The 26,360-nt window shown below is 35.0% G+C and overlaps 3 protein-coding genes across 7 annotated transcripts; 2 read left to right on the forward strand and 1 right to left on the reverse strand.

The window, feature by feature from the left end:
- Positions 1-338: 338 nt before the first annotated feature.
- LOC104095321 (protein BREVIS RADIX-like) lies at positions 339-6,838 on the forward strand. 3 transcript variants are annotated; one of them, XM_009601424.4, is made up of 6 exons: positions 339-697; positions 2,126-2,284; positions 4,634-4,986; positions 5,490-5,619; positions 6,037-6,356; positions 6,430-6,838. In XM_009601424.4, the coding sequence occupies exons 2-6, from the start codon at positions 2,177-2,179 to the stop codon at positions 6,506-6,508; spliced, it is 990 nt and encodes a 329-aa protein (XP_009599719.1). In that variant the 5' UTR covers positions 339-697; positions 2,126-2,176; the 3' UTR covers positions 6,509-6,838. The 3 variants fall into 3 exon arrangements, with proteins under 3 accessions (XP_009599719.1, XP_070038494.1, XP_009599724.1); XM_070182393.1 differs by having other exon boundaries at positions 339-620; XM_009601429.4 differs by lacking the exon at positions 339-697 and adding an exon at positions 1,125-1,638.
- An 11,793-nt stretch (positions 6,839-18,631) lies between these two features.
- Positions 18,632-19,435, forward strand: LOC104095353 (B3 domain-containing protein At2g33720-like). Its single transcript, XM_009601479.4, has one exon. The coding sequence runs from the start codon at positions 18,632-18,634 to the stop codon at positions 19,433-19,435; it is 804 nt and encodes a 267-aa protein (XP_009599774.3).
- Positions 19,436-19,717: 282 nt separating this feature from the next.
- Positions 19,718-25,754, reverse strand: LOC104095339 (cyclin-dependent kinase F-4). 3 transcript variants are annotated; one of them, XM_009601458.4, is made up of 18 exons: positions 25,604-25,754; positions 24,075-24,457; positions 23,423-23,986; positions 23,269-23,347; positions 23,109-23,177; positions 22,941-23,030; positions 22,721-22,859; positions 22,153-22,255; positions 22,018-22,070; positions 21,878-21,944; positions 21,612-21,720; positions 21,245-21,310; positions 21,032-21,100; positions 20,879-20,939; positions 20,677-20,793; positions 20,454-20,485; positions 20,271-20,352; positions 19,718-20,123 (listed from the first exon to the last, which is right to left on the reverse strand). In XM_009601458.4, exons 3-18 carry the CDS (start codon positions 23,428-23,430, stop codon positions 19,912-19,914), a joined length of 1,356 nt encoding a protein of 451 aa, XP_009599753.1. In that variant the 5' UTR covers positions 23,431-23,986; positions 24,075-24,457; positions 25,604-25,754; the 3' UTR covers positions 19,718-19,911. The 3 variants fall into 3 exon arrangements, with proteins under 3 accessions (XP_009599753.1, XP_009599747.1, XP_009599761.1); XM_009601452.4 differs by having other exon boundaries at positions 20,454-20,500; XM_009601466.4 differs by lacking the exon at positions 22,941-23,030 and having other exon boundaries at positions 20,454-20,500.
- Between the last annotated feature and the right edge of the window lie 606 nt (positions 25,755-26,360).

Here is a 26,360-nt window from a genome sequence, read left to right on the forward strand (position 1 = left end):
ATTTGCTTAAATACACCAACCAATTTCCTAATTCTCCCAACCAAAATATTTATTAAACATTTCGAGGTTGATCCACTCCCTTAATGCCACATGTACAACCTCGACATATGGGCCCATCATGTCCTCCCCAATCAAGACCACATTAAACCCTTTTGTCTAAATGACAAAACCCTCAGCAATGTCCAAACCCTAGAGCACAACGTACAGCCCATCATTGCAGAGTAGCCCCTTTATATTCGATATGCAAATTCACAGTTTCCGTTATATAACGACGAGATAATATGACGGGGTCACGTCCCTCTATAAATACCTCAATATTTATCTAAAGTTGTTCTCTTACTTCGTCTGCACTCTGTATTTGTTCTCTTCCATTATTATATATTCTCTGTGTTCTTTGTAGATTCTGCTTTCATTTTTGTATAGTTATATGTTAAGGTAAAACCTGCAGCTGAGAATCTGAATTCCTCCGTTTACAAGCATCACATTTTGAAAATCTCTCCCTCATTGTCGCCGGAGACTAGCCAGCTCCGGCAAAATATATATTTCAGATCAAGAAGCAGCTGTATTTATGATGATTTGATTTTATATTTCCGAGATTCGCAAAAGGGTAATCGAAACAAGTAAGAAAGAGAAGTTCTATAGAAGCCATTTTCAGTGTTTTAGCTCAGTTGCTGCAACTTCTTTTATCCATTTTGAGGTATGAATAAAGTTGAAACAATTTATTTGGCATAGTTTTACTCAATATTGGGTTTATAAATAATAAATTTTGTACCGCCATAAGATTTTTTTAAACTTAGTAATGTTAAATATAGCATAATATATATTTGTACTATTATAAAAGCTTTTTCTTAAGAAAATATGATAGTATATCATTCATTTTTGAAGAAATTAATTAGAAAATGATGCCAAACTACAAAATAAAATTAAGAGAGTACAATCGGATTTTCTTGTGGGGTTGGGTAGGTCGCTATCAAGAGTGTTTTATGGTTAAACGGGGTTTGTCTGTTTGTAGAATCAGTTGCCGCTTTCAAAACTCGACAGCGTTTATTAAATTCTACAGCGATTTATCATTCATTCAACCAACCAGATTTTTCCCTTCTCTCTGCTGCTCTACTGATCCTACTACTACTGCTGCTACTACTGCTACTCTTTACACTTTTTTCTCTTTTTCCTCGCAATGAAGAAGCAAAAGGGTGTGATAATTGATTAATAAAGATTTATGATGATGAATAATCTGTCAGAAAATTCGGCTCTATATACTCAGAAATGAAAAAAGTTGATTTTGAATGAGTTTTTGATTTAAATCTTTTCCTTTCTTTCTTTTTTTCGTTTTCATTATGAACTTTCTATATGAGATTTCTTTTGGGCATTCAATTATTGACTGTTCTTTTTAGTCTTTCTTCTTCTTCTTCTTCTTTAATAAACTCTCTCTCTCTTTCCCTTTTCTATCAGTACTTCCTCTGATCCGAAGCCTTCTTTGTCTCTCTTTTTCTTTCTCTGTCTCTTTAACTTCTTTTCTTTTTGTTTCTGTTGTTTGCGAATTTTGTCTGTCTTTTGGGTGGGGAGACAAGATAATTATAACTTTGGCTTATAGGCTTATTCATTATTCTAATCAAGTTATTTTGATATAACAGTCAGGTATTTCTCCATAAACTTCACATTTTCAAGATTTGAGTCAGCATTTTTTATCTTTTTGTTCAAATTAAGGTTGTACATTTTTTTTTTCAAAATAAGGGGTCAAAGTATTATTTACTTTGTCTTGTGTGCTTTAAAAAAGATTCTATAATCTTACGCTGGGCTTATTTTGGAAAAGATATTATGTGAAATGAAAAGGAAGATTGTTTCCCTAAATAATCTCTGTGTGGTGGGTATCCCATTTATTTCTCTAAAAAAACATTAGTTTGTCAAGATGGCGGTTCTTTGAATAATTTATCATCTATAACATTTTCATTTATTTCAAGCCAGCTTGAAATAATTTAAGATATTATTAACCTAGAGAAATCAATATTTACAAGGTATCATGATTCTTCAGAGCAAAATAACAAAGTGTATATTAAACTACTTGATAAATAAGGGTGTGCGCATTTTTTTGGCTTATTAATTTATTGTATGTTTTAAATTGTAGGTACTGTAAAGAGAAGAAAAGAAAAGGGAAAAGAGAAAGCAGAAGGAGAGGATGTTGACGTGTATCACGTGTAAGCAAAAGATAGACGATGATGGAGGTGAAGAGGGACCCCGTCCTACTCCCAATACTAAAGACTCCGTCAAAAGCCTCACGGCGCAGGTCCTCTCTTTCAACCTATCCTTTTTACAACTTTATTAAAATTTAATTCGATTAAAGTTTAAGATTTAATAAGAGGAGGAGATGTAGGAAAACGTACCAATTTGATCCCTACCCCGAATATCATACTATTTGATTACTCCATTTATTAAGTCTGTCCTTTGAAGCGAGTCGGAGTTAAGATTTTAATTTTATAGGTTCGAGATTCTAATCATTTAAGTTATTGAGTTTTAAATTAATAGTTTGTATATATATAATAAATTTTAAAGACAAATATAGAATTTGAATCAAAAATTATTACATTCGGCCGATCCCGCTTCCGGTACTCTAGCTCCGCCCCAGCTTTAGAGTAGAAGAGTGGATTATTAGTGTGTGGGATTTCAAAGATACGATTGGAGGTATATAGTTAAGTTCCATTATTTGGTGGACTGACATAGCTTGACCAAAACCTTTGCACGGGCTCGATATTCACTTGAATGGGCCTTATAGTTTCATTACTTGTGTTTAACTAGTAAAATTTTTGGACCTAATGTAGCATAAGCTTTTCTAAATTCTAGCTCAAGCATTACAAATTCTAAAAAAAATGTCAAAGCGTTTGGAAATTGAAAGGGTATTTTTCTGGTTTTTTTTTTTCTCTTCTTTGCCCAAAGCTGACCGACTCTTAGTACGAGAAGTGTCGCTTAGCCTTTAGTGGGAACCACAATTGAACCTTTTGGGCCCACATTTCCCAGCTGGATTTGGGCATTGGATTAGGAGAGAACATGAAATGAACATTTTGTTTAGTCACGCGGGGGTTGTAGGAGAGGAGTGAGTGAGGACCATAGAATGTGCCTATAAAATAAAACAATTATTTTTTTATTTTGTGGTGACTTCTAATTTATTGACCCCACCCCTTTATTTATTTATGCTTATAAGCATGAAGAGAGTATAGGTGAACAATGTAGATTGGGTCATGTTCTTGTTCACGTTATTTCTTGGATCATGTGTCTAAATTCTTGGTCCCATAATGTTCCTGCTTTACTTTGCTTTCATTAGTGGTCCTCTTCATTCTTTCATCATCTTCCAATTATAATAAACTTTTCTAATCTTATTCATTTTCATCCAACAATATTATTATAAGTTGGTTAGGCTGACCAACTGGCCACCACTAAGAAGCTTAGGAAATTTTAATCTGTATAACATAACATATAAGAGGGAGTATACCAAAATGTAAAAATCATCTGATAGGAATTGTATTCAAACTTCTTCACATATCTTGAAAACATGCGCACACACACACAGGCAAATTTAGCACAATCAGCTGAACACATTAGTTTAGGTTCGAACTACATATACGTATATAATTTCTTTTTTATAAAATATATACATCTTTCACCCTTGCTCTGAACTTACTGATTTTTTACATCCTAAATTCGCCCTATGCCTAAGATGAAACAACATAGTATATCTTTAATGAAGGAATTTGTTTCTTAGATATGTTAAACATAGGCTATACCAGTGTGAGCATCTCCAAGGTAGATTTCCATTGAACAAGGTAACCATAGTTTCAGCTTAGGTGGGAGTGAATTTGTTTTGGTCTACTTAGAATTTGCAAACCCAATAAAAAAGAACAGTCTAACATGTAAACTAGTGCAGATTGTCAGAAAAGACAATTCTCATGTCTGGCAAAGACTTGTCTAAGCTATATCTTTGACATGACCAACCATTGATATCTTGTCCATTCACTGTAGTCCAGCCTCCAGCTTACTCAATACTTCACAAGTTCAACTGTTGAATTGATCAGTAGTACCCCACAAAGTTAACTTGTGAAAGTAAGTGACTTTCAAACAGTAATTTTTGCTTTTGGACCTATAAAATAGTATAATTTAGCTTTTGGACAATCTGCTTTGACTGTTCTTTGGTTCATACTACAAGACAAATGACACATATTGGTTTGCTTGCTGATCAAATGGAAACCACACTTGGTTGACTTCTTGTAGCTTAAAATCAACTGGAATTTTAATTTGTCATTGTAATGTTAAACCAACATTTACTGTTTAACTTATACACATCCGTTAACCTATTTCCTTTTTGGTCCGTTCAAAAAAGAATGACCCCTTTCTGGAAATAATTTTGCTTAAACTTGCAATTCTACCCTTAACGAGAAGCTTTTATAACCACACAAATATTCTGGCCCCCTTTTTGAATTGTTTAGGACCATAAATTCCAAAAGTCTTATTTTTTCTTAAACTCCGTGCTCAGTCAAACAGGTTCACATAAATTGAAATGGAGGGAGTACAACATTTCATCTTCTAATCAAGAATCCATCTTCCTGAATTTGTACTTAATTCTTGTGATCTTAAACATTTACAGATCAAGGATATTGCTTTAAAGGTCTCAGGAGCTTATAAATGCAAGTCAACTACACCAAGTAGTTACAGGAAAGGGCATAGACCATATCCTGATTTTGATACAATATCAGAGGGAGTTCCATATCCATATCAACCAGCAAGTTCTAGTTCTACTCCAGCTTGGGATTTTACAAATGCTGGAAATCTAAGGACTCCTAGACCTGATCCAAGATTTGCTAGAGGATTTAGTGGCGGTGATGTGGTGGTGGAAAATGATGAGCAAAAAGAGTGGACAGCACAGGTCGAGCCTGGTGTTCAGATCACGTTTGTTTCTCTCCCTAATGGTGGAAATGATCTTAAACGAATCCGCTTTAGGTATCTTTCAAAAATGTCCTTTCATTTCTATCTAGAAAGTAAATTATGGGAATTTTGATTGTGCCAACTTCTTGTCTGTAAAATTTTAGTTAAGAAACAACCTCTTTGGTAATGAAAGCTTCTTTAAACTGTTATTAGTTATATACTATTAATTATGCTTGTCCTAGATTAATGTTGAGTCCTTTTCATCTAATTGAGTTCTCCTTTTCTTTGTTCCACTTTTGTGTGCTCAACCATCTCACTTGTTTAGTACTGTGGCCCTCAAATTATTTATCTCACTGTGACTTATCAGAAACATAAGTATTTTACTTGCTATGCCCTTGTTATTAAATTTATGGCCTATTGAATTGAAGGCATCCATGATCTGTAGCTTTCTAACTGGCCCGATAAGCTGTTGAATTGTCCAAGTGTAGTCTGTTTATTCATTTCCTTAGTAAAAGAACAGGTATTATTCTAATCCTTATTGAAACAACAGTTGATTTTACTCATTGGTCTTAAATCAGTCGGGACATGTTCAACAAATGGCAAGCTCAAAGATGGTGGGGTGAGAATTATGACCGAATTATGGAGCTTTATAATGTTCAGAGATTCAATAAACAAGCTCTTAACACGCCTGGACGGTCTGAGGATGGGGTAAGTCACTTTCAATTGATTTATCTTCGTACAGCCTTTATCTCCATTTTCGTCATTATTGTCCATGAAAATTAACTCAGTTATATGTGTATTAGCTGCGCAGTTTCCATTAGCTAGTCACCCTGTTCAAAATAAATAGCCAGCTCAAGTCAATACTATTTATTTTCCACAAACAAGATGTTATACTTTTGTGGTCTACAAATCAATGACAGCGCTAAAACTATTTGATTCAGAAGACTGTGCTCATCAAGTTCCATCTCAAAAACTAGATAACCTGAAGAAATAGTTCCACTGCTTCATATCTGATCTGGAATGCTCAATAATCTAATTATATATGCATACATTTCTACTACAACTTAATATAAAGTAGGAGTAAATAATAAAATTGGAGAGAGATATTGATATGTTTTTCTGCAGAGAGATTCCAATTATTCGAGGCTTGGATCTGCAATGGAGAGCCCTATGATGACTCCTGCAACAAACAAGGACTGGACTCCAAGCAGTTACCATAAACCAACAGGATCAACTACTGCCTATGCAGCTGGTTTCCCAAAGGGTGACATGTCATATATGGACGCGTCAAGGACTACCACTGACTCTAGAGATGAAGCTTCACTTTCCGTTAGTAATGCTAGTGAAATGGAGTCAGAATGGGTAGAACAAGATGAGCCTGGGGTCTATATAACCATCAGACAACTAGTTGATGGCACTAGAGAGCTACGCCGTGTTAGATTCAGGTATTTGAAAATCTCAACTTTTGCTAGTGCTTTTTGACATGTTCAGCAAATGATATGTTCTTCATTCGCACAGCCGAGAGAAGTTTGGAGAGGTGCATGCAAAGCTGTGGTGGGAACAGAACCGAGAGAGAATACAAACTCAATACCTTTAAACCAACAAATTTCCTTACTAAGCTGCAGTTTTTTATCCAGAGAAATTCCATGGAAAAGGGAACAATTTTGCCTCTTCAATTCGATGTGATGAAGCTGAAATGGAGATCAGAAGATACTTAAATTTAAAGCTCCATTCTACAGAACAAAGCATTTTTTCATGGCATTTCTTGATCTCTAGTTATATATGATCTTGCAAATTCTCCAATGATCTCCTTTTGGCTTTAGTTTAGGGCTATATGGATCTCCTGACTTTCTTTAAAAGTTCCACAGTTTACCTTGTAACATAATCCATATCAAGCTTAATTGAACCAAATGCTGATTATGCAAAACACACAGCTTTGTTAAACTACAATTAATTGTCAATTCTGATAGCTTCTAATCAGTTATTCAAGCTGAAATGGAGATCATTACAAGATATTTATGTTTTAAAAGTACTTGCAGATAGAATGGCTCCATTCTACAGAACAACCTCAGTCGGCCATTTAGTATTTTTCATGGCATTTCTTTATCTGTAGTTATATATACATGTAGGGGCGGAGAGGGTTCGGCCGAACTCAATAGCTTTAGTTCAAACTCTGTATTTGTATTAAGAAATCCAATGAATATGTACAAATTATTAACTTAGAACCTAGTAACTTAAAATAATTTTAATCATGAACTCATAAGGTTCAAATTCTAACTCTGCCTCTATATACATGATACTGCAAATTCTCTTTCGGCATCCTTCTGCTTTAAGTTTTAGAGCTACATGGATCTCCTGATTATTTTGTGTAAGAAAAGACTTTTATTCATACAAAGCAAGTTAAGAGTCATTACAACATTAGATTAGCCTAGGCAATATAGTACCCATTCTATCTCTTTCAAAAAAAGAAATAACAAAAGCGGGGGATCGAGGTAGGTGATTAAACTGCCAAAAACGTTCAAACTACATCCATTCTTAGCTAACTGGTCCGTCACTCCATTAGCTTCCCTAAAAGCGCGCTTCAAGGTTGGACTACCCGCATCAAGTGATTTGATAACGACAATTATTGTTAGAAAACATAGTAATTGCAAGAAATAACAACATGATGAATTTTTGGTTGTCAGTGACAGTGATGATAATTAAGATTGTGGTACTTCTATAAAAATTTAATAATTGAAATTGTTAAGAATTCTTTTCGTAGTTCAATTAATTTAGACTAATATAATTATTACTTTGGAAGTTCAATTATCAAATTATTAAATTTAATATTAAAGTATTAATATTATGGAAGCATAAATTGGACGAATATCAATTCAATTATTTCGCAAGTATATTAAATTAGTAGAGCATTTTGGAAGTTCAATTCTCAAGTTATTAAGTTAACTAGTTTTAGGATACGCGCGTTGTGCGTGTACCTTATCTCAATGAATATAAAATTATAAAGTTACATAAATATTAAAATTTGTATTTGAGTTATAAAATTAAATCTAACAAAATATTAAATTATTATCGCAAAAGATATTATTTAATCGCTATAATTTTTATTAACTCTTTTTTGTTTTGGAGTGAGCTTTCTTTTTCTATCCGGGCACATAACCATGTATATATATTTTTTTTTTTATAGAAGTAGGAGGTTAAGATTGTAATGAAGTTACTTATTATTAATGGATTTTAAAAGGACTATGTTACTTAGCAAAAAATATGGAGCGTATGTTTTTAAAAAAAATCCTAAATAATTTGTAGTCTTAGCTACCCTCTGAAGTTGGCTATTTGATAATTGATAAACTCCGGACGTCAATATTTTAAAGAGCGTGGATATATATACTCTCTCCTTTAGGTGCGTGAAAGTGAAAAATAATTAAAAATTCAACTTTCAAAAATGACATTTTTCAATCGTTAATTGTTATATAATCATATACAAGTATTATTTGTTAGAATATAATTATATATTTTTCCTTGCTTCATCTTAATATACAACACATACTTAATTTTTTCTCAAGTATTTCTTCAAATCAAGGATCAAAAACAGTGTTGTGTTTTTCTTTTAAAAAATGCAATATCCCTTTTGTGTTTTTTATTATTAACTAATATAATTATGAATTTTGAGATATTTTTAGCACTAATGTCAGTAACATCTAGAGATTTAAAAGTTTTATATATTTACAAAGCAAAAGACACAAAGTTTTAGAACCTAAAATATCATTGAATATAGAAGGGGCACAAACTTATATTATCAATTTTAGTAACAAATAGTTCTTACTTATTCCTTGTGGACTTTATCGTTTTTTGTTTACTTGTTTATCATTATATTCAAACTCATTTCTCTCGTTTGAATTGACAATATAGTAATTTTATTTGAATTTATCATTAGAAGTAGAAGAAAATATACCTTGATATTTTGATTACTCCTTAATTCAAAATAAAATTGTCAAAATCGGTGTAACTTTGTTCGTTCATATACATTATTTAGTTGATATTAGATCTTGATAAATAGGAATTTGAAATTAAATTTTCGAGTTTTCTTCTTTGAACATGAATTAAAATAGGAACTGTTATGGAGTTATAGTTATTTTATGCAATTTAAGTAAAAACAATAATTAATATGAATTAAAATATTATTCAATTTTGAATTCTAAATATTAACAGTTCCTATTATGACAAAACTTTCACTTAATTTTTGAATTTTCCATAAAATAATTAATGACAATGATATTTAATATATAAGATGACGTACGTGCTATCTATCATTATTAATTAAAGTGCTTATATTAAGTATAAAAAATGTAAAAGTCACCTTAAACACTTTGTCTACATATGAAAAATTAGAATTTTTGCTACTCACATGGTCCAAAAAAGAAATGGACAAAGAATTAGAATTTGAAAACATGCACGAAGACAAAAACTTTGCAATTCATTACAATTCTTAACGTGTAAAAACCACCTTAAAAATTATCTAAGTAAAATCTAACTCAATATCGGATTCCTAAATATTAGGAATTTTTACATAGTTCTAATAAGGAAAAATTTAACTAATTTAAAGTTCTAAATATTAGAAAAATAATTAAATTATAATTACAATTTTATCCAATGTGAAATCTATTTTTAAAGGGTAAAAAAGGCGAACGACATTTCGCTAAGGGCCTTCGTGCTTTTAGTATAGTATAGATTATAGTTATAATTATCTTTATATTTTACAATACTAATTTTAGTAGCCTAATCCGTTCCTCATTTTATTGAAATTGTTATACACAAATATACCGTAGTAATGTTCTTAATATGCATAGAAATTAGACAATACCCAAACAAATCAAATTGTTATTTGGAATATCCGACGACATAATATTTTATTTCAGAATAATAATAACAATAATCATCGAATTCTATAAATTATTGGAAATAACAATTCTAATAATCAAATGCATTTCATGTATTTCATTTTTCTTTGCCATATATGTCACCATAATACATGTACTAACAGCAACCTGAGGCGCGCATATTTCAGAATCAAGCTAAACATACATATTGTACTCCATACAATTTGTCTCTGATCGTTATGTACTCATAGTTCGCATAATACTGGTCACATGTTTGTATTCGGTATTAGCTTACTGATGACTCATCTACATCCTGTCATCACTGCCACATGTCTGCTCGAGAAATATCCGCATGTAAACTCTAAATTTTACCCAATACAGATAGTCCCTACTTTCCAGTGACTCAACTTGATATGATCGAGAAGTAGATAAAACCTTCTCTTTTCTTGGTGGGAAAGTTCTTGAACAGCTTCTGACACTTGAAATGACACATGTCTCTTTGCATTTAATGAGTTTAACATGTGTCTCTCCATGATTTGACAAATAATTTTGCCAGTTACCAAGGTAATGATGACTTTACTGAACCGCCTATAAACTTACTCTTCTCATAAATTTTACTTTACACTTTTCTAAATCTCTTCAACAACAATTCCTTCAATTCTCTGCAACTTCTCCTTCTTAGCAAAACTTTCGACTTTCAACAACAAATTTCACTACTTCTGCCATCACACTTTGAACTATCCCAACATGTCTTATGCTATTTCCATCTCAGGCAACTCATATTCTGTCGCTAAACATTATGACCGTATGGTGGCCATTACTTTATCCATTCTTCCACCGACAGTGTCGGGACTTTTGTCGGTGGGGGACCATCCAAGAAAAGCAAACCCAAAAGTTCTGACGCAAATCCTCCTACTACCGGTACGATCATTCCTAAAGAATGGCCTTTTAACAAGGATCTTCGAATCCAGAACCCTTCCTCTAATCCAAAAAATGACAAAAATAGAGTGGTCGGAGAATATCCTTCGTCCATTCGGCCAGCCAGCATTCCTGTTGTGAAGGAGGAATGCGGCTGGAAAAATATATTAAGGTTTTGGACCTCCTTGGCGTGGAGAGGGTGTCTCTCAGCAAGCCAAGGTGTGTTTTTGTTTATACATACTTTTTTATCCTTAGTCTTGGAAAGGAGATTGGTCCCATTATCCTCTATTTTTGTCGGAGTTACCAAGTATGTTTGGCTCAAGTGGGTCTAGCAATATGGAACACGGTAGCGTGTCTCCAGTATCTATCCTCCCGGGCACAAGAAGATCTCACCCTTGCGTATATGATCCGTCTTTATGCTTCCAAAATCTTTTGATAAGGCATGATCAAACTCATTAAACGTAGTCACCATATCATCAACACCAGCTTAGATGAAAATAGACCATGGTTGGACAGAAATATTTGTTGCTTTTGCTCCCGCAGACATTGTATTCTCGTCAGAATCTCCAATTCTTGAGACTTGGAATTATACTCGTACATTCTCTTAAATGTATTCTCTTCTTTCTTTTTAGTTGCTCGCTTCCCTCCCCCCCCAAGTAATTGAAGACCTACCTCGGTGGGTTCAAATATTTTGGACACTTCAGCGCTGGAACTCTGCATCTGTAAAGCCATTTTAGTAAAGAAAAATTGTAAGTGCAAGAATCATGGTGAGAATACCTTTGTTCATCCTTCTTGTTAACGTGTATCTTTATTCGACAATAGACTTTTGACCTTTCCATTTTGTATTACAGTCTCAGGCCTTCCCAAAGGATCGTTTGTCTGCCCGTCGTCAAAGTTTCGCTCGACCTGAAGGATGCCCTATAACAGCTTCAACAAGTCCTTGACCGGAAAAGGACTCATGATATAGCGTTTTCTTCCGGTGAAGCTACATCATCTGTCAGTCCCCGGCCCCAAGAGAAGAGTGCTAGAAGAAGACACTCCTCCAAAGCTGGGGAGAAGGTGCAACCTCTGATTGTAGAGGTAATTCCTGAAGGACCAGATACATTGGTCCTTGATGTAGAGAAAATTGATGACGATGTTGAAGTGGTTTCTCTTCAATGAAGAAGAAACGATAGAGCTCCAATAGTTCACCTAGAGGAAATGGAGAGACTCTTTCAAGAGTCTAAATTGGCTGAAATAGCAAACTCTCTCTTCCGGGCTCTGGTTGCTTATACTAGTGAGAAGTATGTTACTTCGAGTGCTACCCTAACTTCTACTCCACCATCGGTCACTGCTGATTGAGAACAAGGTATTCGTTTCCCTGATCACCAGGTCACGGAACATAGAAAACGCCTTCCATGCTTCAACTCGGGACCCTAATGGTAAATGCAGTATTACCATTACAGTTCCGGGTGAATGCCACATTCATTCGAAATCGGTTGGGGTAGCCAATTATATAAAACTCCTGGCTACAGGAAGCTATAGGAAAGAGTGGAAGAAAATGGATGCTCTTTTTATTGAGTGTCTAATCAACAACATCATACAACTTTTTTGATCAGGTACCATTTGCCTTCCTTTCCTCTTCCCTATTCTTATCTTTTACTTCTTTCTCTGATAAATTTAAAATTTACTTTTCAGGCTAACCTTCTTGCCTCCTAGGGTCTCCAAAGGATGATAATAAAGAAGTAACAACTTCGGTCTGAGCGGAACCAATTTGCTGAGCGACTTCCTTCCTTAGAGGCCAAACTTACACAAATGAAAGAGCTCGAGGCCTGGTTGGAGAAAACAGAGCAAGAAAAAAAGGCTCATAGTCAAGAAGCCACTCAGCTTTATGCTGAACTTGCTGAGCTATAGGGAAAATGGGTGGATCTGCTGGATGCTCTGACTTCGGCTGCTGAATGCGAATCTGCTTCTATGAATATGATTCAAGCTTTGGAAGTTATCTTGCGTTCTAAAATCGAAGAATCTACTATGGCCGAAGAGAAAAGGGCCAAAATGGAGGAAAGATCTAGAAAGGCCATGGACCTAAATTGGGAACATGCAAAAACCAGTTCTAAACTAGAGGAAACCTACAAGATTTTAAAGTTTGGTAACGAGCGACTACAGGAGAAAATCCAAGAACTCCGAGCAAGATTCCGAGCTCAAGAGAACTCCTCCGTGCTTGAGAAGACTTATGCTATTTACAGCATGCGAAGTAAGACTCTAGAGGATGCCAAAATCAGCATTAAAAATATAGATGACTATATTGCCGAGGCTCGTGCTTTAGAAATAACCTCCCTTCAGAATATACCTTCTCGGTCTACTGTTTCAAGTTCTTCGAAAACTTGCTCTGAATTTTCTGCACTTGAAGAAGAAGATGAAGATATAGAGCATAAAGATAAAGAGACACATGAGCAAACTTCGGCTCCGAAAAAAATGCTCCAATCTTAGAATCCTCCCAATCCTCGACAACCGTTGATAAAGTAGATTAATTTGTCTTGTAAAGGTTTTTTTTCAAACTCTTGTATCTATTCTGGGCTCTCTTTTGGGCCCGGAACTATGAAATGAAAAATATTTTTTCTTTATACTTTTGAGTTACCTTAGCTTCTCAAAGCCTTAAGTTAGCAAAAGAAGTCTCCTGATCTATGCTCTTCTGTTGGTAAAGTCCCGAAAATTTTGCATCTGATTGACCTTATTATCGGGAATTCTAGCGTCTGATTTTCAACCTTTGTCCGAAAAGTCTTCGTATCATAGGGCCCTTATATTTATGGTTCTTTTGAAGAGGACATCTTATGCCGGCACAATCACTTGATGTTTTCGTAACATTCAAATAAAGGGAACACCAAACTTCTAGGACAAGAAATAAGACATGAATAGAAACAAAAGAATTTTTTTATTTATTCCTTCTATTTACAAAATTACATATAAACAAGTAAGAAAATTACATTTTCCAAATAACCTAGCTGCCAATTCATGTGGCTAATTTGTACTTTTTATTTCTACGGGGCTGCATGTACAGTCTCTGGTGCCAGCTTGAGGTGATCCATAACAATTGAACTTCTAAATTCAAAACATGTTCCCCCAATTTCAGCAGTCCCCGGCATTACTACGTTTCCGGATAACATATTCCATTTGCTTTTACTTTTAAGCTAGCATCAACACTTTTAGTGTTAACCATCACGATCTGGTACTGGTAGGAATAGCTCCCCCCCCCCCCCTCCCCCAGTGTAGAATGAAAAGTATGAGCATTCAAACACTTGTTTTCATGTTACCGTTAATAATTTATCCTCGTAATATGCTTTACTTGTTGCCACATTAAAATTCTTTCTAGAAAAATCGTATTTGGGACAAAAACTGGACAAAGAAAAAAAAAAAAGTACATCGCCTACTTTCAGTTAAATCATCAATCTTCAACGGTAGTACCTTTTGATATGGCTCACTGTTCTAGTTGTTTGTTAATTTAACTCCATTTTGATTTTCTAGTTGATACGAGCCTTTCTCGGTTATAGTTGAAATCTGATAAGTACCTTCCCAATATAGTCCTAACTTTCTGGTGTTGATTTTCTAGGTGTTATGAGTCACTTTCCATATATTTAACTCTCCTACTTTAAAATAACAGAGATTTGCTCTATGATTATAATATTGTTGGATTCTTCGCTTATGAGCCATCATCCTTACATAAGCCAAATCTCGGTGCTCATCAAGTAGATCTACCTTAATCAACATGGCTTCAGCGTTTTCTGGCTCGTTTGTCTGAGAAAATCTCATAGTTGGTTTACCTATCCCCACTAGAATTAGTGCCTCTGCTCCATATACAAGAGACAAAGGTGTTTCTCCGGTGCTTGATTTTGTTGTGGTTCGGTACGCCTACAATACTCCGGGTAACTCTTCAACCTACCTGCCTTTGGCATCCTCTAACTTCTTTAGATTCTGAATTATTACTTTGTTTGTTAACTCTGCTTGACCGTTAGCACTTGGATGATACGGATCTGATTTAATCCTTTTGATATTCAATCCCACTATGAATTTTATGACTTTAGAGCGAATAAATTATGACCCATTGTCACATGCAATTTCTTTTGGTACTCTGAATCGACAAATAATATGATCCCAGATGAAATCTATCACCTCGTGGTCTCCAATCTTCTTGAAACCACCTGCTTCAACCCACTTAGAGAAATAACCAGTCAAAATCAAAAGAAATTTTACCTGTCTGGGTCCCTGAGGCAGAGATCCAACTATATCCATCCCTCATTTCATAAATGGCCATGGTGAGAACTGAATGCAAAAGTTCTGTCGGCTGATGTATCATCTGAGCATGGCATTTATCACACTTCTGAACAAATATTTAGTATCTTGCTCCATTCGGGGCCAATAGTAACCAACTCTTACTAGCTTATGCACCAATGAATATGCTCCGGAAGAATTGTCGCAAACTCTTTCATGAACTTTCCTCATTACATAATCAGCTTTCGCGGGACCTAAGCATCGAGCTAACGGACCCTGAAAAGATCTCCGATACAGTTTTCCATCGACAATACAATACTAGGCAGTCTTCATTCTGAGTGTTTGGGAGGCTTTAGAATCCTCAGATAATTTGACATGTCTTAAATAATCAATAAATTCATTTTTGTATTCCTGGACTAAGTTTGTTGAATTAACTTCACAATACCCGTCCACGTTCAGAACTGAATGCAAAAACTGCACAACCAAACTAGAATCGGTTCCTTCTAACTCCGTTGATGAACCCAAGTTAGCTAACACATTAGCCTCCACATTTTTCTCTCTTGGAATATGAATTACTATCCACTCCCTGAACCGGAAAAGTAGAACTTGGACTTCGTTTAAATATTGTTGTATGCGCTCTTTTTTGGCATAAAAAATTCCATATATATGATTGACCACCAGCTGGGAATCGCACTTTACTTTAACCACCTCCGAGCCTAGTCCCCGGGCTAATTCAAGTCCTGCAATCATAGCCTCAGACTCAGATTCATTATTAGTTAAAGGAACAGTTTGCATGGCCTGTCTTAAAATTTCTCCAAATGGAGTACTAAGTACTATACCCAACCCGAACACTTTCATGTCGGATGCACCATCTGTAAACAAGGTCCAGTCACCGGACATAGTCTCTGAAACCAAATCTCTGGGGTGTTTCTCCCAGAGATTGCGGCTGTGATCGTCATATGAGATTTGCTCTTCTTTTCCATGTCCAAGGAGGCGAAGTATTCGGATACATCCAAGCCACTAGCCTTGAACTTGCTTCGAGTGATTCGGCAAATGTGACTGAGCTCAACGGATGCAGTAGCGGTAGCATCTTTGTGTGTAACATCATCACACTTTGTAAAGGCCATTGCAGCAGTATATATGAAGTTTGTAATTTTCAAACTTGCAAGAGGAAGAGATGAAAGGCAGAACTGGTCCTACTAGGTGTGCCAAAATTTATTTGCGCCAAATTTTCACTGCATGGGAAAATAATTTCCAACAAAAATATGAAGAAAAAGAGATTTTATTGATTAATATATGTGAGTACAGTTCTATGTATTCCCTTGATGCTTCTCTCTAAGATTTTTCGTGATTCCAGGGCTTGAGTAGTGTCTTTATCGAATATAGGATAATGCGGACCTCCTTATGATGTATTTAATCTCCAAGAACATCAGGCAGTACTTTGTCATTTTGGGTTGATCTCCTGAAAGAACTCTGTTGATTACTCTGTTTTTGTTGGAGAACTCTGAGGTTGATGATTAATCTATCTATTTGCGGATGCCTTCATCAACAGTGAAATGCTCTTCTTTAACTCTTAATCTCCCTCGGAAAGTTATGTAACCTATGTAACCCCTTTATTTATAGTTGTAGAGGGTGGATAGTCCAGTTACATATGAACTATCTTGCTTGATTTTGATTTGCTCATGTGAGTCATCAAACTTATCACACAAGCTATGTGATAAGGTTGCATGTGATTGGCCAAGACATGTCATTTTAGACACTTTGCAACTTATGGTTGGTCATTGCTTTTTTACTTGGATTGCTATATCATTTTAACACGTGGCATCATCTTGTTGGCTTTGAATTTGACTGGACATGCTATGTTGTCAGGGCTTTAAGATAAAATGGAACTTGATCTTGAAAATAAAATAGACTTATTTTTAATATATAAAGTCCAAATTAATTATTTAACCCGAATAAAACTGGATACATACATGTAATTGGACTTCGAAAAATCCAATTAAATTTTATTGCTTAAGAAATATTACAGTTATAGATGTATTTTAAAGAACATAAATATGGTTAGTCACACTTAGAGCATACATTAGAACGTCTTATGCAACTAGCTTTGTGAATACGTTCTTGAATTATTCAATGGTTCAATGTATAATATTAGGTTGGTTTAGAGTTTGTAATTTGAGTTTTTGAAAGAGCAAAAAGTCGAAACAAATTCGTTTGCAAACTCCAAAACTTCAAACAAATATCACCGACTAGTCTACTTTGTAAAGAACATGAGTTAAAATGAGTTTTCAATATGATATGATATGTTAAATGAGTATTTTTTTATTTTTTGAGTAAAAAATCAATAGTTGAATGGTTTTGTTATCTAAAAAAAATGGTAGGCTATTTCCGTAAGTTGGTTGATCTACCAAAGAATTAACTCTGTAAGTATCTTGTATTTTGTCTGTACTTTGTTCTGTTCCTATGTTTTTTTTAAGGATGTTTTTGCCCTTCCTTTGTTTTTGAGGTAAGGTTTATGCTCTTCTCTTTGTTGAATGTACTAGTTTATTGTTCTTAATATTTAAGGCTGGGTCAGCACCAAACTCCCCACCACCACAGGAGGTGACATGGGTAAATGGTTAAATTGAAAGAAAAAAAAAAATGGGCATTACAAATACATTGTTGTTAGTGACAGTGATGATAACTAAAATGGTTGTACTTAATACTTAAAATTTTAAATATTTAGTGATAAGTTTAATTTTTGGAGTTCAATTAATTTTGATTAATATAATTATTATTTTAGGAGTTCAATTATCAAATTACTTTAGAAGGCATATTAGTCCAATTATTTTGCAAGCATATTTTTTCTATCAAAAGAGAAACAAAGCAAGAAAAGGAAACTACCCAGAAATCAAGCGAAGGAATGAAACCCCAATAACATCTTCCGAAACATGCAAAGAAATGCTAGAAGTTACAAGTACATGTCATTCAAAAAGCGGCTCTTGGTTAAACTATCAGCTACCGAATTAAACTCCTATATATTGAAAATTACTAGAATCAAATAGAGACCATCCAGTTCCTAGCCAAGAGATCGCGAATGCGGTTGACAATACTAAAATCAGGTTGAAAATTACTAGAATCATGTTGGAGGTTCAATTCTCAAATTACTAAGTTAATTAAGTTACCATCTTTATGTTTTACAACACTAATTTTAGTAACCTAAACGTTCCTGATTTTACAAATCAAAATTTTATCCGCAAGTAACTTTCATAATTAGGCATACCCAAATTATAAATCAAATTGCATTTAGAAACATCCGACATTATTACAATTTTATTTCTCAATAATAATATCATCTTATTGCAAATAACAGTTGTACATGCATTTCATATATATAAATATATATTTCATTATTCTCATATATATCACCATAAATACAAACATACGTATTATACAATTTGATCACAATATTCTAAGACTCAACATTTCAAATTATTATAATAGAGGTTATGAAGAAAGGTACTTAATTCCATTTCCTAATCTGATAGGGAGTAAAGGGGTTAGTACGATATTGGCTATGAAAGGGAAAAGCTAAATCCCAATTTGAGTTTGTATGGGAGAAGTTTAGAAATCTATAAAAAGGTAATGAGAGAGCCTCCATTCTGATGAAAACAAAGAATTCTACTACTTTGTCGTGCATGACCATGAACGCCATTCAGGACGATATTCCAACGTTGTCTCTTCTATTTTCAGATAAGAGTATCGTTATAAATGCAGAACCAATTGCATATGCTTGTCCTCATGAGTCCTCATCATCTAAATATTCCGACACCAAACTCCCCACTTTGTCTCTCTTTGCTTCTAAACCCACAACATTGTCTCTCTTTCCAGATTTTTCAGAAAACCTAGCTACTGCTTCAAAACACTACTACTTTGTAAATAATCCTCTTCCGCCTTCTACTGATCTCTGTCTTTCTCTACTAGGTACAATACCCGAAACCTCCAATTCTAATTCCCCAAATATCATTAGTCAAGATTCTTGTGCCCCCAAAAGGTCGTTCCATGAATCTAATATCGCTACTCCTGTTTCAAAAAGAAAAGGACAAGATCAGAAACGGCGTTTAATTGCGGCGGAGGAGGAAGAGCACTGGATAATTAAGAAGTTGACAAAGAGTGACGTGAATGGATCGTCAAGGCTTTTGTTGCCGAGACAAGAAGTGAAAACTTACGTTATACCTTTCTTGGATGAACAAAAAGCTACAGATTGCCAAAAGTTAAGTGGAACTGATGTTAATGTCTGGGATTTGGATACACAATCAGAGTATTCTTTGACGCTCAAGAAATGGGCAACCCATAGTTTTCAACTCATCAGAAACTGGACCCCCAACTTTGTGAAGAGAAGGAATTTAAAACAAGATGATGTGATTGCGCTTCGTTGGGATCGAAACAATTCAAGATTTTGCTTCCGCGTTCCAAGTAGGCATGATCAACTGGATAATGAATCATAGTTGTCTCATTTTTTTATTAGTTAGCAACGTTTTCGTTTATTGTCATTTTATTCATTCTTTTACATTTTTAGGTACATCTTTAGCTTGGCTTAATGAAAAAGTCGAGGACCGCGTATTTTGTGACTAGTAATATTGTTTGATCAAACTTTAAATTATGCACAAAAGCTAAAAGATTTTAAGTTACATAAAGTACATCGACAGTAAAAATCTTCTACACTATCAGTATCGCATACCATTAGTTAGCATAAACATTTATTCAATACTAGAATGTAGAAATGATAGTATCACCAAAACAAGCAAACACATTTATTCAACATCTTGAACGTAGATGCGACAGTATCACCAAAATGAAACAAACTTGCAAAGCACAAGACTGCTGGCTCACCAAAGTAACATCAAACTGAGCCATGCACATAAAGACTACTATCGCTAAATAACACTTGAACAAAATACGACACTCAAGCTTATAACATTCTTCATCCAGCAACTTTCCTTGAATAGCTTCTTCCAGGAAGAAGCTCTTGAGACCGTCCATGGAACAAGTCGTGCTGCCCATGCCACCCTCCTGCCTTCATAGGCTTAAATACTGGCTGCTTTGTAGGTCGTCCTCTACCAGAGCCAATGCTCACATTCGCCAGCTTCTCAGCTGCATCCGAAATGGCACGAGTTGTCACTCCAGAACCAACCACTGCCAAGCCAAAAATAAAAAATAAAAAGCTTTATGGAGGGACACAATTGTACAAGTAAAACCAAAGTATTTTGTTCCACAATTAGAAGAGGTTTGGATTTCTGGTCAAGAGACGTGTGAAAAAATATTAAGTTGAATAGAACTTACTTGGGACATTCCTTACAGGAGGTCGGTATTTTGGTTGTTGATTAACAGAGCCTTTCAGGGATTTATCACTCCCCATTGGTTCCTGAACATTCGTTGCATAGATTAGATTCAAGTAGAATACCTATGTCCATGCACAGCATTCATCTTGCAGATGCAAACAGTAACTTTACAAGGCAACTATACCTGATAATTCATATCCAACCTCCTTTGTACGCCTGTTACACGAGTCACTGTGTGAAATTACAATTGTACAAGTATCAGAATGAAGAAAAATTTGTGTATAGCAGAAAAGATGGTTCTTTCACAATTAAATTTAGGAAAGAAAAATATTAAAAGGTTTGTGCAAAGAACTAGCCCCTCTGATTAGTTGGACCCCTGTAAAATCCTTCAAATTCTTATATGTTACCTGTGTTAATAGGCACCTTTGACGTAACGGTGGAGAAGTTGCTACTGGGCTTGGGGTTGGGCAACGACCCAAACGACCACTTGTCGCACTTTTGCTCCAATGCACCCCTCATGACAGCTACAGCAACCAAAAGTCCTATTAGGTTCATCATAAAGCATAATACCCAAGTTTCTTTCAAGTAAATACTAAAGACAGCACAAACCCGGAGGAGTCTTAGCAACAGCAGTCTTGGTGCGTAGTGATGGAGGTACATAAAAACAACTCTGTCGCATCATAAATGATATTATATAGTTTAATAGAGACACAAAACACCAACTTATGTACATTAGGTTTAAAAAGGATAGGAATTTGCCACCTGGAAGAAAGGATGTTGAAGAGCATCAACGGCTGTTGGCCTCTTACAAGGATCCCATGAACAAAGAGACTGCAGTAGAAAACAAATTAGATAAAATCCAAGCTATCAGATACACCATTCTGTTTCTTCAGAAACAAAGGAGCTCTAGTCCATATATGACCATGTAGCGACCAATTCAGAAGAATGATATAAATGCTTTTAACCAGTTCTTACCGTGATTAGGCTAATAGCATCCTCACTGGCAGATGGAATTAGCAAGGCAAGATCTACACCAGCAATCTGCCAGATAAAACAAGGAAGCAGGTGTCAACCCAAAATCAGATGTCAAATGAGACGGATTCGTTAGTTAATCTAACAACAGCATTTTTTATGTTGAGCCAAGGAATAGTTTCTTTCAATGGAAAAGATTAAAAAGACCCTCTTTTCAATAATTTGAAAGATAAGCACTGGAATTCAAAGGCAAAAGGACGAGGGAGGGGAAGCTCAGCTAATATGAAAATCCTCTAAGAATCAATCAATAATTCATTAAAAGAATCCAGAAACATCAGATATCTTCATAGCAAGGGAGAGCAATGTGGACCTGTGGAAATTGGTAGTTGATAGCACTAGCAAGTTGAAGTCCCTGAGCCCATTCCCTCTTGGATGGGGTCCCTATAACACTGCATATTTTGTATATCTCATCTGCTTCACTGCACCCAAAGAAGACAAAGAGCGTACAGCAGACTGTCACAGAAAGGTAATGATTTGCAAATGACAGTCTCCAATCCACCAATCCCTCCTCTCCTCTTCTATATACATATTTATGCAAGTCACAGAGAAATCAATATTATAACCACAGATGCATACCTTGAACCCGGAAATAGAGGACGAAGACTAAACAACTCAGCCATTATAGCACCCATTGCCCACATATCTGCAGCGTTGAAAGACAATCAATACACATCCAGAAAAAAATAGCTGAAACAGATATTATATGTGTTACTTACCGACAGCAGGACCATAGATTGGTGACTGGAGAAGAATTTCAGGAGCACGATACCTGCAGTCCCACATAACAGAGATCAGAAGAAAAAAACTAACGTTTTAGACCAATGAACGTACAGTAGACCAGGCATACTGACCAACGTGTTGATACATATTCTGTAAATGGAGGCTGAGAGTTGATTTCCCGAGCAAGACCAAAATCAGCAATTTTAATTATATCTTGTGAAACCAACAAGTTCTCTGGACAACCATCAGTATCATATGTAAAAATGAGTCAGATCACAATGGAATTGGTCCAATTGGACTATGATGTCATAAACTCCATAAACATAAAAAGACATTCAACTGCTATAATATGCAGATTTTCATGATTGCATGCACATATATCGCAAAAATATTGTATTAGCTCCTCCTGTTTTCCTTCGTGCCTTAATACTAATATCTCATAACAAACACTAATATGTATTTTTAGTTTTCCAAGAGACAGGGTGAATGCATCACTAAAGATATAACGAGAAAAAAAAAAAAGGAAGGGAGCAGGGTCATTGCATCACCATACATATACCAGATCTTCATGATCAAGGACGCTTAAAGGAAAACAAGAGAGAGTACAGCTCATGTCATTCACTAAGATAGTTTCAGTTAAGTCAACTCTTCACCATCATTCAGAGCATTTACAGACAAAAAAGTGGGAAAGTTAAACACCTGGCTTAAGGTCACGATGAAAATATCCTCGTCGATGAATATAAGCAAGACCCTGAAATACTTGGAAGCACCAATTTCTTACTTCGGATTCTGAGAAAAGCTTTGCTCTGTCCTTCATAAGCTGATATAAATTGCAATCCTACAAAAACTCATCCAGAATCAGATACTCAATTAACTGACTGGTCACAAATATAAATTACAAAGGGAAACCATCACATACCATGTATTCAAACACAAAGTACAAAAAGTCATTCTCCCTAACCACTTCCTTGAGCTTCACAATATTTGGATGGTTCATTTTTCTCAAAGACTGCAAAAGGATTTATGGTTATTGAATCCTCAGCAGAGGAAAGACCAAGTATGACCAAAAGGAAGGAAATCATCTAACCTTGACCTCTCTCAAGTTTATGCATTCTTCCCATGAATAATAATTCTTCTTCATCTTTTTTATTGCAACCTGTGTTAGACAAATGAATAGAATTAAAAGGACTTCAAAAGTACAGCAACATCAATAGGTTCTTTGTTGATCCTTGCACATCTACACCTACCACTTCACCAGTCTGTTTATTAAGTGCACGCCAAACATTTCCAAATGTGCCATTACCAACTTCGTTAATTATCTTGTACCTGCAACATTAAGACGAATTAGACGAGCATACAGAAAAAAGAAATCAATAACAATAAGGGGAACGAGACCAGCACCTTTCCATTTTTGCAGCTTCAATAGCACTTAGGACACTTATTTATTGAAGGCGGAGAGACAACAAGCACATAAACTAAGTGAAATTTGTTCAGTCTCGGAATGACTGGAACAGAAAATACTAAAAGGAACTAGTGGCCTGACTGATTCAGCAAAATCCCCCTTAGTTTCCTTCTGAAAAACTGATGAGGGCAGAACCAGCAATGATAGGAGCAATGGGCTTTACAGCCTTATTTGTAAGATATACGGCATTAAAAGATCCAAAACTGTAACAGGGGAGAGAAAGCAAGCAAAGACAAGTGCTGCAATGCATCTTGATACCACTTCAGAGCTAACAGAGACTCAAACAGCTAAATTCAACAGGTCGATCATAAGGTCAAGAGATGATTGAAATTTCTTTCTCGACATCACATTAGCTCCTTGCCTCCAATACACTTTAGTCTCATACCAAGTCTTCAGTCAACTGAACCGTAAAGACGGGGTCTCTAGAAACTACCAAACCAGAAGCAAGTGTACAAAAAGCTAACTAACTCCAACTATGTATACATGCATCTGCTGATTTAGCCCTGTAATGGACAGAGACAGCAAAAATGATGTAAGGCTATTAGAAACTATGAGCACTATAACAAAGTAACATTCAACCCACAGCAATACCTCAGAGGATGAATTCCAAAGGGTCTTGAATGGGTGTCGTATCGGCAATGCGCTAGAAAAAATAAACTTGCACGAGGTAGTTAACAGTACATTCACAACTGACATCATAAGGTGTGCTGCTTACTAGAGGAATTGCATTAAACATCCAACACACTAGCTTATATGGAAATTGCAAATTGCCTCCTATACTGAACAGTCAAGAGGAGCTGTTCACTATGTGCAATTGACAAAGGAAACAAGAAGGGAATCTCTACGGATGAGGAACCGCCAATCAAGAACTTCCTGAAATGAAAAAGCTCGATACCCAAAGCATTCAGAGAAAAGGCACACTTGCTCCATGTCCTAAACAATACTATTCTCTTAGAATTGAAGTTTACTGGATCCTGAAAAAACAACCAGGGAAGACGAGTTAGTATGTCACAGCACAATACTAAACAAAAGGAAAATACCCAGAGAAGCCAACTAAGCTTGAGATAGACAATGGCAGAGCTACAATTTAACAAGTTATTAAGCAATGAAATTACATTAACTTGCAAGCATTCTAATCAAGGATCCCAGTCAACATCCTCGCCTAGATAAGCACTAAACAGGATTAGTGGCATTAAGATCAGCTCAATCATTGTCGTTCAAGATTAAGTTATAATTAGGCAGTTGCAGGTAAAACATTCCTATAAATCTATTTACATACCAGCCTTCAAAATAGTATTTGTGACTATCACAAATGTCATCTAGCAATCAAAGAGTAAGAACAAACACTAAATAGTTGGATTGAGAATTATACAGCAAACTTATGTCAAATTTGTGGCTCAAAGCACATTATGATCAATGAACAATCACTAAAAGCACATATAATCCTTTCATTACATTGTGGTACAAGATCATATGAGTAAAAAGATACAATCTTAGTTACAATTAAAATATTACTCATTTAAACAATAGCGAAATTCAAAGAACTTCATTGTACCCTTAGTTAGAACCTCAGAAAAACAATACAGCAGTGGAAATACAATCAAGGTTCTTCAGAACAGAGTACTAGCTTTTTCCAAGCCTCAACAGAACCATTAACTTCAATAAGATACATTTATCCTAAAAACACCAGAACTCAACTTCACACCCTAAAGCCTAAATCACCACCATTATTCCATAAGTTCATCACAGAACAGCCACACAAAAAACAATTATATCTCACCTTCCATAGAATTTACCAAGAATAACCAAAACCTTATTAAGAATAGTTTTAGCAATAATTCCAATAAACATAAAGATTCCAACACAGAAGACATACAGCAAAACAAGAATAAATCCCAAAATTTGGATTCCAACACATACCCAAAAGAACAATATCACAACCCCAAAGCAAAAAGAATCAAACTTTACACTTTACAGCCTCAATAAGAAAACAATTTCTTATCAGATCTGATCAGGAACTCAATTCTCCACCGAAACAAAACAAGAAAATCTGTACCCAGATACCAAAATCACATAAAATAAAAGAAAAACACGAAAAATTAATTATTATTATTTTTTACCTGGGGCTGAAACGGCATAACCTATGAAAGCCAAAGAAGAGAGGAAAAGGAAAATCAATAGCCCATATACCAAACTCTATAAAAAGTAGTGTATTATTTGTCTGACTTTTCCCCTTTCACAAAAGCAGCTGCAGCCACAGCAGCCCACCCTATACCTTATACTTGTGTATACAACATATATATATATATATATATATATATATATATATATATATATATATATATATATATATATATATATATATATATATATATATATTGGCCGCTATAATGATGGAGGTATCATGATAATGATAATGATGTGAATATTGGCTTTATGTGTAAAGAAAGCTAAAAAATCTACTGCTTAATTAATAATATTCAACCTCCTTATTTATTTCCATGTTTTCGTTTTGCTCTGAAAAGGAAGGAGAAACCAAGGAATGATTCTGGGTACGAATACGATAGTCGACTAGGTACTGATTTGGTGCCACGCATGACTCACGTGGTCGTTAGGATTTTCTCACTATTTTTAATAAGGAATATAGATCTTTCTACCATAAAAAATTAATTGAAAAATTTTTCTGACCACGGAGGTATTACAATATTTACATACATTATAATCAAGAAATTAGCTCAACTTTTTTAAATCGCTGTTTATTGTTTGACCTGTTAAAAAAATTCTAGGAAAACAATCCCACGCTAGAATTTTGAAACACGCTCGTCAGAATTTTAAAACATCAAAAATTTTAAAGAAAATTAGTAATCGATCAGAATT

The sequence above is a fragment of the Nicotiana tomentosiformis genome, chromosome 8 (genome assembly GCF_000390325.3).
Source record: "Nicotiana tomentosiformis chromosome 8, ASM39032v3, whole genome shotgun sequence".
Taxonomy (NCBI): Eukaryota; Viridiplantae; Streptophyta; class Magnoliopsida; order Solanales; family Solanaceae; genus Nicotiana; species Nicotiana tomentosiformis.

Bases quoted from the DNA above. Each gene is read 5' to 3' on its own strand.
- LOC104095339 (XM_009601452.4), bottom strand. The intron at 23,178-23,268 runs GTAGGTGTAGAT...TGTCTAACACAG, and splicing joins ATAAACAGACTGGTGAAGTG to GTTGCAATAAAAAAGATGAA. The intron at 21,311-21,611 runs GTCCACATTGCT...TTTATCTGGCAG, and splicing joins TCAACTACCAATTTCCACAG to ATTGCTGGTGTAGATCTTGC.
- LOC104095321 (XM_009601424.4), top strand. From the start codon at position 2,177: ATGTTGACGTGTATCACGTGTAAGCAAAAGATAGACGATGATGGAGGT. The intron at 2,285-4,633 runs GTCCTCTCTTTC...AAACATTTACAG, and splicing joins TCAAAAGCCTCACGGCGCAG to ATCAAGGATATTGCTTTAAA. The intron at 6,357-6,429 runs GTATTTGAAAAT...TCATTCGCACAG, and splicing joins CTACGCCGTGTTAGATTCAG to CCGAGAGAAGTTTGGAGAGG.
- LOC104095353 (XM_009601479.4), top strand. From the start codon at position 18,632: ATGAACGCCATTCAGGACGATATTCCAACGTTGTCTCTTCTATTTTCA.